The following is an 11045-nucleotide window of genomic DNA, read 5'->3' as shown; positions in this document are numbered from 1 at the left end:
TTTTTTATTTCAGTTTTAGTTTTAGTTATTGTACATCAAGTTAAAGTAAATGAAAATTAGAAATGTTGCCTTGGCAACTAACTGAAATAAAAGAATAATAAAATTGTTTTTTTAAAAATCTAAATGTAAGTTTTAAATTTAAATTTAAGTTTTATTTCAAGTAAAGGAATTTTTATGATTTTTGTTTTAGTAAAATTTTTAGTTAACTTCATAAACCTGGCATATACAATTAAAGTGGGTGGGGTCTAAAACAGCATTTGACATTGTGTTGTTTTTTTTGTTTTTTTTTGAGAAAGTCAAAAGTCCAAAAGGTTTGGAATTACATGAGGGTGGGTAAATTATGACACCATTTTCATTTTGGGGGGACTATCCCTTTAGTTAGAAAAAGGGATAAAAAAATCTTACTTGTCATAAAAACAAATCATACTTGTCATTTCCCAAGCTTGCTGGTCAGCTTAAAGTCAGCTAAGTTTCTATGATGAGTTCACCACTGTGATGAGGGGCACAGTCGGATCTCTCTCTCAGTTTATCAGCTCAGTATTCTTGTGCCAAGAGTTGGGACAGCTGAACAGTAAGTGAAAGAGATAGGATGGGGGAAATTATTTGTTAGGGTTAGGATGGAGAAGATAGTACGGCATAGAGAAAATGGGCTGAAGTAGTTTGGGGTAGTTGGGAAGGGAGGGGGCAGAAGCCTACAAATAGCCACAGATGAGCATGCCATGCGCTCATTCTGTCTCTGTCCTCTCCGAAGGGTGTTTGTATTCATCTGGTCTGTCCTTCTTGTGCTCCACCATGAGCCACTATGCCTCTTCCTCATCCTCTTCATCATACCGTCGAATGTTTGGTGGTCCCGGCTACCTGACGCCACCAATGTCCCGTGCAATGTTCGGCCGAGCCTCCACCGGGGGGTCTGGCAGCTCTCGGATCAACTCCAGAGTCTACGAGGTCACCAAGGCCTCCACTTCCTCTCCCGGATTCTCCAGTTATCGAGCCTCCTCCTACAGTATGCCCAACTTGTCTGCGGGCTATAACCGTTCCTATGGTGGGATGGGTGAGACGCTAGACTTCAGCCTGGCCGACGCGCTCAACCAGGAGTTTCTCCAAACACGCACCAATGAGAAAGCTGAGCTTCAGCACCTAAACGACCGCTTCGCCAACTACATTGAGAAGGTTCGCATGCTGGAGCAGCAGAACCAGGCAATGGTGATTGAGGTGGAACGCTTGAGGGGGCGGGAGCCAACACGGATTGCTGACCTTTATGAGGATGAGATGAGGGAGCTGAGAAGAGAGATCGAAGTGGTCACCAGTCAGAGATCACGTGTGGAGGTGGAGCGGGATAACTTGGCAGATGACCTGCAGAAACTGAAACTCAGGTGAGATGCATGAAGCATGAATACCATACTGGAAGAAACATCCTAAATCAGCCTAAGTTGGTTTAACGGTCTAGTCGGGCTGGTCTGGCTTGCTTTAGATGGGTCTTTTCAGGTGGTCAGGCAGCGAGAAATCAGTTGGCTGCTCAGCTAAACTCCAGCTTCACTCTTAAAAATAAAGGTTCAAAAAGGATTTTTTGCAATGATCCCACAGAAGAACCTTTCAGTTAACAGTTCTTAAAAGAAAATTTTTTTCTTAGTGTGAAGAACATTTTAATAATTTAAAGAACCTTTTTCCACTTCATGGAACCATCAGTGCCAATAAAGAACCTTTATATTTAAGAGTTTTGGCCAGACCGGGAGTCCAAAAAGATCAGCTGAAGACCATCTTGGCCAGGCCAGCAAACCAGCTTGTTGGAACCTTTTATTTTTAGCATGGTACAAAAGAAAAAGGGGCTTAAAGGAGTACACTTGTAAACAGATGTTATTTGATCATTCAAAAATACATGCAAATTGTATTCATGTATTCTTTGTGGTACTGAAGCTGTCAACCCACTCTTGAGTTTCATATTTAGAAACACACAGTACATTGCATAACAATCCAGAGTCATTCAGAGCCAACAAGGTAATGAACATGATCTCTCCCCATAGCAAACATCTCACACACGCTCTGCTGCCCAAGACAGCGAAGATAACACAATCTCAGAGAAATGCAAACATCCCATTCACACATAACACAATGTGTCAATATCACAGCAACAGGAGCACTGGTTATTCTTGTGAACTATTTAACAAATGGAAGAGAGAAAAGTGACCAGTTAAAATGAAATTTGTTTCATGTATTGAAAATATCGGTTTATATTTAAAGCAATTTCTTTATTGAATGAGTAAATGTTCTGCTATTAAAAGCATGTACCGGTACTTTATTTTATGAAGCATCTCCACAGTCTGGAAAATTTAAATTTTTTATAGAATATATGTAACTGTTGAAGGAGTTAAGATGACAGTCTTCTTAAAATATGGACAAACAAAAGCAGTTGGAAAAGAAGATAATTTATATAATCGGTTTGATAGACCACTAAGAGACTGCTGGGCACAGGTGTTTCAGGGTCACTAGAGAGCTCTAATGTGTTCTTTTTTTAATGTTGAAAACAGTTTCAAATAGCCTGTCTCTGTAGTGACCAAGCTAAGAAATGATTAAACATGACTTCATCTGGTCTACCAATTAATCATAAGCCAAATAAAATGCTATATCAGGCCTAGAGGGTTTATTAAAGGCTTAAGGAAACTGCCTTTATAAAGGAAGCTATTGTCCTTTCAAGCATGTTGTTTACAATATCCTAGCTTTACTTCCTATTCAGGAGTTAGTCAGCCTAAAAGTGCTGGCCCCACTCCATCTTCCAGCAGGAAAAGCTTTGTGTGAGGTTGCTGTAAACCTTCAGTCTATAAAAGGAAAGGAAATAGGCTGGCTGTAATAAATATGAGATACATGACTCCCTTCTCCCATTCTCCCTCTTCTTCTCACCAGGCTTCAGGAGGAGATTGCACTGAGGGAAGAGGCAGAGAATAATCTGGCCGCTTTCAGAGCGGTGAGTCCCCTAAAACACAAACCCCCTCTCTTAAGTTCCATTTGTTTTATTTTCTAATTAGTAATGGATAATAAAATGTTGCATAGTTTTAGTTTGGTGTTACATCCACTCTTAGGACGTGGATGCTGCCACTTTGGCCCGCCTGGATCTGGAAAGACGTATAGAGACACTCCAGGAAGAGATCGCCTTCCTGAAGAAGATCCATGAAGAGGTCAGTACATTTAAGGATGTTTCATTGTTATTGTCTGTGCCAATAAAATGTTCTAAAACACAGCCTACAGCCAAGCCAACTTAAAATGTAACATATTTTTGTCTTCTGCCTCATACAAACTCTGATATTAATCACCTTCTTCAGACAAAAAATGATTCACTAATTTATTTGTAGTATTGCAACGGCTGATTCATGAGACAATCAGTGAGTCAGATGGTCATCTGTCTCATACAAAATCAAAATGATTAATTTTAATATTTAGAACTGAACATTCAGTTAACTTTAGTGAATCACATTTACATTTACATTTAGATTTAATCATTTAGCAGACACTTTTATCCAAAGCACTTACAAATGAGGAGAACAATATAGAAAAAATCAGACAAACAAGAGAGCAACAGTATAAAAATTATGTGACAAGTTTCATTTAGTTTAGCACAGTACATATAGCAATTTGTTTAATAAATAAAAAAACAAATAGAATACAATACAATAGAATAGAACAGGTAAGTGCTAGTACTAATTGGTCAGGTGCTGACGAAAATGTCTTTAGATGTTTTTTGAAAATGGCTAAAGACTCAGCTGCTCAAATTGAGATGTTGAATTGGCAAGTCATTCCACCAGCTGGGAACAGTCCAGGCAAAGGTCCGTAAGAGTGAATTTGTGCCTCCACGAGGCGTCGTTCACTTGTAGAATGCAAGCTTCTGGAGGGCGCATAATTCTGAATTAGGGAGTTTAGGTATATTGGTGAAGAGCCAGTGGTTGTCTTGCAGGCAAACATCAGTACCTTGAATTTGATGCAAGCAGCTATTGGCAGCCAATGCAAACTGGTGAAGAGAGGTGTAGCGTGGGCTTTCTTCAGCTCGTTGAAGACCACTCTCGCTGATGCATTCTGGATCAGTTGCAGAGGCTTGATAGTACAATAGTACAATAGCTTGATAGTACCGGAAGGCCCGCCCAGAGAGCATTACAATAGTCCAGTCTAGAGAGAACAAGAGCTTGGACAAGGAGTTGTGTGGCCTCCTCTGATAGGAAGGGTCTAATCTTCCTCATGTTGTATAAGGCAAATCTGGAGGACCGGGCCGTTGTAGCAATATGGTCAGTGAAGCTTAACTGATCATCAATCACAACTCCAAGGTTCCTGACTGTCCTGGAAGGAGTTATGGTTGAAAAACCTAGCTGTATAGAGAAGTTATGATGAAGTGCTGGGTTGGCTGAGACCACGAGCAGTTCTGTCTTAGCAAGGTTGAGTTGAAGGTGATGGTCCTTCATCCAGCCAGAAATGTCTGTCAGACAGGCTGCAGTGTGAACAGCTACCATCGGATCATCTGGTTGGAATGAGAAGTCAAGTTGAGTATCATCAGCATGGCACTGGAAAAGCCATGTTTCTGAATGACAGATCCTAATGATGACAAGTAGATGGAGAAGAGATGCGGTCCAAGCACTGAGCCCTGAGGAACTCCAGTATCAAGAAGTTGTGACTTAGAAACCTCACCCTTCCAAGACACCCTGAAGGACCTACCTGAGAGGTAAGACTTGAACCACTGGAGTGCTGTTCCTGAGATGCCCATCTTCATGAGGGAGGATAGGAGGATCTGGTGGTTAACTGTGTCAAAAGCAACAGACAGATCCAGCAAGATGAGTACTGAGGATTTGGAAGCTGCTGTTGCCAGGCTTCAGTAACCAAGAGCAGGTCTCAGTTGAGTGGCCGTTTTTGAAGCCAGATTGGTTGTTGTCCAGTAGGTTGTTCTGTGCGAGAATCATAGAGAGTTGGTTGAACACAACTCGCTCAAGTGTCTTTGCAATGAATGGAAAAAGGGATACCGGTCTGCAGTTTTATAAAAGTGCTGGATTTAGAGAGGGTTTCTTGAGCAGTAGGGTTACCCGAGCCTGAGGAGGAGGTTCTGAAAAGCGTGCGAGAGTCAGAACAATAGTTAATTTTGTTGTGGTAGTTTGTTGTTTTAGCAGTGTAGACATTTGCAGAGAAGGAAGAGAGGAGTGACTGATTCACACTAAGGTCAGTAGAGTTTTTTGATTTGCACCACTTCCTCTCTGCATCCCTGAGACTAGAGCAATGTACATGGAGAACATTGGACAGCCAGGGGGCAGAGGGGGCGGTGCGTGCTGGTCTGGATGAAAGGGGGCAAAAGTTGTCTAAGCAGGATGTTAGAGTGGAGCAAAGAGTGTCAATAGCAGTGTTAGTGTCCAGTGCTGAAAACTGAGAGGGTGGAGGAAGTGAGGATGAAACCATAGAGGATAGGCGAGAGGGAGAGAGTGAGAGTAGGTTACGCCAAAAGGTTACCTGCAGAGGAGTGTGTGTTGTGTCGGGAGTCAGTTTGAGGTTAATAGTGATGAGGAAGTGGTCTGAGGTGTGCAACTGAGTAACTAAAGTGGTGTCAGTGGAGCGGTAGCATGTGTAGATAAGGTGTGTAGATAATTGGTTACCTGATTTGTGAGAAGCCATAGTAGACACTCGCTTGAGGTCAAATGAGGCAAACAGAGTGTTGAAGTCAGCAGCTTGGGGTTTTTCTAGGTGGAAGTTTGAGAGTAACACATCCAACTCCTCCAAGAAGTTACCCAGTTGACCTGGGGGACGATAAACAAGTACAAAGTGGATTTTAACAGGGTGGGTAATAGTAATTGCGTGTGATTCAGATGAACTGTTGCCAGTAAGAGATGGTAAAAGATCAAATTTCCATTCATTTGAGATAAGCAGACCAGTACCTCCACCCCTTCCAATCGAGCGAGGGGTGTGGAAAAAAGTAAAATTAGTGGAGAGGGCTGCAGGAGTGGCAGTCCTCAGGTTTGATCCAAGTCTCAGTTGGGTTGTGACTCATGAGGTTGTGACTTGAATAAATAGTAATGGATTAAATAAAGTCTGCTTTGTTTACAGCAGTTCCAGAGACCAATTGGAATAGAGAGTAAAGTAGTAGAGACATAGGGACAGTGCGCAGATTGTTAGGAAAACACATTACAAGCTGCTGTCTTCTTCTGTTGCTCGACTGTTTCTTCTAACAAGTGCTTGCAAACACGGTAAATAAGTACTTTACCTGGCTTTGGCCATGCCTTACTAAAAAAAACTGAATACCGAAACTGAAAAGCCACAAGATACGCATGAGAACAAATGCAACTTTAGCTCTTATTTACCAGTGTGTTAGACAGCTCTCTTCAGGAAAAGGGTTAAATGATTCACTGATTCAATAATTAATTTTAGGACCCTGTATGGCATTTAAAACTTTTTGGTAATGCAATATTTAGTTAAATTCTGCTATTTGTCACAATACTTATGACTCAGTTGTACTACCGTTCAAATTCAAATTCAGTTTGGGTTAGGTACTTTTTTAAAAATGTTTTTGATAGTCTTTCATGCTTACCAATGCATTTATTTAATCAAAAAATTCAGGAAATATTTTAATAAATAGCACATTGTGAAGTACTATTACAGTTTGAAAAATGCAGTTTTCTATTTGAATATATTTTAAAATGTATTTTATTTCTGTGATGGATTAATTGTTAGCAGCCATTACTCCAGTCTTCTGAATCACATGACCCTTCTTCTTATTCATTTTATTGGAAATTGTGATCATTTTTTTTCAGGATTCTTTGAAATGTAAAGTTCAAAAGAGTTTATTTGAAATAGAAATCTTTTGTGACATCAGAAATGTCTTTAATGTCACATTTGATCAGTTTAATGCATAAATAAAATGCATTACTAAGTAAAAGTAATTATTTCTTCCAAAACTAAAGAAACATCATACTGACCCCAAACTTTTTAACAGTAGTAAGTGAAGTTTACTTTTTAGTATTTCTTATAAATTTACCTATTCTTGTTTAATGTTGTCACCGTAATTCAGACCCTCTCCTTTTTTATTATGTACATACATGTTTTTACACTGTACTTACTTTAAAAAAATATGTAATTACCATTCCTAACCTTACTCGTATTCCACCTCAATAGCAGCAAAATAGTTTTGAACACAGTAAATACACTGTACCACACAATTATTTTTACATAGTAGTATATAGTAGTTAAAGACACGTAATATAAAGTGGGAACAATTTTACAGTTTATTTGTTTTATATTTAAAGTACTCTCCATAAAGAACTTCGGTCTAGCTACATTGTAGTTAGCAACGTATTAGTAACGTGTAGTGTAAAAAGAAGTAGCTTCACTGTAGTTTTCAATTACAAGTAGCTTAAAGCTTTGAAAGTTAGAGTTTCAAAGTAGCTTCCCAAACACTGCTGAGCTGAGTGTATCTCAGAGGTCTTTTATAGAGCTGCATCTGTTCCTGGAGATTACACAGCTACTTTAAAACAGCATCACAGACCTCTGTTTCAGGGCCAGCTGTGTGTGGATGTTTGAGCTTAGTCCTGCCACTAGTCCTATCTGCAATGTCATGCTGCTTTATTAAAACAAGCACAAACACACAAACTTTTTCTTTCTCTGTGTGTAGGAAATCCGTGAGTTGCAGGCCCAAATGCAAGAGACTCAAGTCCAAATCCAGATGGACATGTCCAAACCGGACCTGACTGCTGCCCTGAGGGACATCCGTGCTCAGTATGAGGGCATCGCTGCAAAGAACGTTGCAGAGGCTGAGGAGTGGTACAAGTCAAAGGTGAGACAGAAGAAATGAAAGAAGAACCTGCTGATTTTCTCCATCAGGTATCAGACCTCAACCAGTCTACCCTTAAGAACAATGTGCATTTACATTTAAGGGATATAAATAGTGTTATTAAGGGAAATAAAGAGAAACATTTGCTGAATTAGTTTTCATAGAACAAAATGTAAAATTATTTAAATAGACTATTTTACCCCACTACTCAGATAAGCTGGCCCACTGCCTAGGGTAAACTGTTACAGAAAGTGTAAATGACTTTTGATATTTTTATTAATATTTATATATATTTTAAAGTGTCATTAATATAAAATACTAAATCAACTCTTATTTATAACTGTGCTTTGACAATTTAGTTAAATTATTAGTAACTGTTGACAGTCAAAGCAGAATCCCAATAAAAGATTAATCTGAAAGGTAAATTTATTCTATGACTTCTATAGAGGAATATGAATATGTTGCAATATTTACATATGTAACTGCCCATATTTTAACTTAAGATATGTCATAATAGTAACACTATAAATTCAAACAATTGCTTATTCATTCTTTTAATCAACTTGTTTTCTCTCAATTAAAACAGTTTTTTTAATTTCTTTTTTTGACTCGTATTGATCATAGGCTTCACTGACCTGAGCTAATTCACTCAGATTTTGAATGAACATTGCAAAAATAGTCCACAAATAATGCTTTTTTTCACTCAAAAACTAACCAAAAGAAAACAAGCTGACTTCAAAATTGAATCCAAGATTTGGTGATAATATAGGGCAGTCGTAGCCTAATGGTTAGAATCAAATTTGTAACCCAAAAGTCGCCGGTTCGAGTCTCGGTACCAGCAGGGATTGTAGGTGCGGGGAGTGAATGCACAGCGCTCTCTGCACCTTCAATACCACGACTGAGGTGAGACCCTTGAGCAAGGTGAACCCCCAACTGCTCCAACTGACCAGCTTAAACCAGCTCAAACCAGCAGCCATGCTTCAAAACATACCTAACCAGCATATGCTGTTTTTTTCAACAGGGACTACTGAGCTAAGTGAGACACAAAAAGGAAAATCTGCTGATCTTTGATCGTTCCATTTTCACCATCAGGTGTCAGACCTTAACCAGGCAGTGAGCAAGAACAACGAGGCTCTCAAACAAGCCAAGCTGGATACCATGGAGTACAGACACCAGATCCAGTCCTACACCTGTGAGATCGACTCCCTCAAGGGCACTGTATGTTTATCTGTTCTGTCCGATGTGATGGATATACATGTTCTTCGTCTTTCTCCATGTGGCATTCATCTCTTCGTCTCTCACTCTGTAGAACGAGTCTCTCATGAGGCAGATGAGAGATATGGAGGATCGCCACGGTCGTGAGGCCGGTGGTTTCCAGGACACCATCGCCAGGCTGGAGGCAGAAATTGCTAACATGAAGGACGAGATGGCACGTCACCTGCGAGAATATCAGGACCTGCTCAATATTAAGATGGCCCTGGATGTGGAGATCGCCACCTACAGGAAGCTGCTAGAAGGAGAGGAGAGCAGGTACAAAGGAAATTAAACAGATCTTTGTTGTTTTTAACATACTCCTACTTTCTGCTTATTCTGATGGCTTTTTGTTACTTTTTATCTTTCTTCCTCTCTCATGTTAAAGGATTGTGATGCCCATGCAGTCATATTCCACTGTAAGCTTTAGAGGTAAGATGGAAACCTTGTGATAGTTATACTAGAAATGTTGTAGATGTGTTTCCTCAGAGGCCACTGGGAGGCGTTGTACCTGACTAACTGTACAGATTCATGCATTTCGTGAAATCTTGTGTGTGTGTGTATATATATATATATATATTAAAAAAAAATTATTATTATAACAAAACATGAGTTGAACTGTGATTTAAATTAAAGTTTAATACCGGTAGTATAATTTATATAATATTTTTAAATATTTAAAATATTTTGGGTTGGTAATATTTATGTATTTATTTATTTGAAAAAGAAATTAAAACTTTTATATAAACTTTTATTTTATGCATTAAATTGATCAAAATGACATACTATATGGTTTCTAAATCAAATAAATGCTGTTCTTTTGAACACTATTCATCAAAGAATCCTGAAAAATGTAAGGTTTCCGCAAAAATATTAAGCAGTTACAACTACTTTCAACATAGATAATATGTAATGCTGGTAACACTTTACAAAAAGGATTCTTTTTGTTAACATTAACTAACAGTTAAAAAAATACTCATAAAGCATTTATTAGTTGTTGTTAATTTCAACATTTACTAATACATTATTAAAATCAAAAGTTGTATCTGTTAATATTACTTAATGGACCTGAGATAACATTGTATTTGTATTAACTAACATTTAAAAAGATTAATAAATAATGTAACAAATGAACTGCACATTCTTAGTTAATGCATGAACTATGTTTACTAATATAGAACCTTATTGTAAAGTGTTACTAAAATGTTTATGGAGCAGCAAATCAGCACATTAGAATGGCTTCTGAAGGATCATATGACTGTGAAGACTGGAGTAATGGCTGCTGAAAATTCAGCTTTGCCATCACAGGAATATTATTATTGCATACAAATTACATTATAAAATTAGGAAGCAGTTATTTATAATTGCAACATCGATATTTCTCAATATTAATCTTTTCACTATATTTTTTTTATCAAATAAATGCAGCCTTGGTGAGCATTAGAGACTAATTATATATATATATATATATGTGTGTGTGTGTGTGTTTTATTATTATTATTAAACATAATTTTCAACAGAGACAAGTCCAGAGCACCAACAGAGAACATCTGAAATGCACTCAAAGAAAACCGTCCTGATCAAGACCATTGAGACGCGTGATGGGGAGGTGTGATATGCACGCACACACACACACACCCATCCACCCCCACACACACAAAATTTGAGTTCATCTTAGTGTGCTCTTCTTCATTCATTCATATAACCTGAACCTCAATATCCTTTGCAATATTAGGTTAAAGGGATAGTTCACCCAAAAATGACAATTCTGTCATTAATTACTCACCCTCATGTCGTTTCAAACCCGTAAGACCTCCGTTCATCTTCGGAACACAAATTAAGATATTTTTGATGGAATCTGAGAGCTGGGAACATTTCAGTTGTATTGCTGTCTATGCAGGGTCAGACGGCTCTCAGATTCCATCAAAAATATCTTAATTTGTGTTCCGAAGATGAACGGAGGTCTTACGGGTTTGAAACGACATGAGGGTGAGTAATTAATGACAGAATT

The 11045-nt window shown here is 38.5% G+C and overlaps 1 protein-coding gene across 1 annotated transcript in view; it reads left to right on the top strand.

Annotated features, from left to right (window-relative positions):
- Nucleotides 1-740: 740 nt before the first annotated feature.
- LOC107705613 (desmin-like) overlaps nt 741-11045 on the top strand; it is a 12411-nt gene continuing 2106 nt past the window's right edge. The window contains exons 1-8 of the mRNA XM_016508991.1: nt 741-1373; nt 2899-2959; nt 3075-3170; nt 7625-7786; nt 8876-9001; nt 9093-9313; nt 9423-9466; nt 10555-10643. Coding sequence (XP_016364477.1) covers nt 793-1373; nt 2899-2959; nt 3075-3170; nt 7625-7786; nt 8876-9001; nt 9093-9313; nt 9423-9466; nt 10555-10643 — 1380 coding nt within the window. The 5' untranslated portion in view covers nt 741-792. The remainder of the gene's footprint in view (nt 1374-2898; nt 2960-3074; nt 3171-7624; nt 7787-8875; nt 9002-9092; nt 9314-9422; nt 9467-10554; nt 10644-11045) is intronic.

This window comes from Sinocyclocheilus rhinocerous, unplaced genomic scaffold, assembly GCF_001515625.1.
Source record: "Sinocyclocheilus rhinocerous isolate Xijiao unplaced genomic scaffold, SAMN03320098_v1.1 scaffold504, whole genome shotgun sequence".
Taxonomy (NCBI): Eukaryota; Metazoa; Chordata; class Actinopteri; order Cypriniformes; family Cyprinidae; genus Sinocyclocheilus; species Sinocyclocheilus rhinocerous.
The sequence above is the reverse complement of the archived record's forward strand: the minus strand, read 5'-3'. Positions and strand labels throughout refer to the sequence as shown.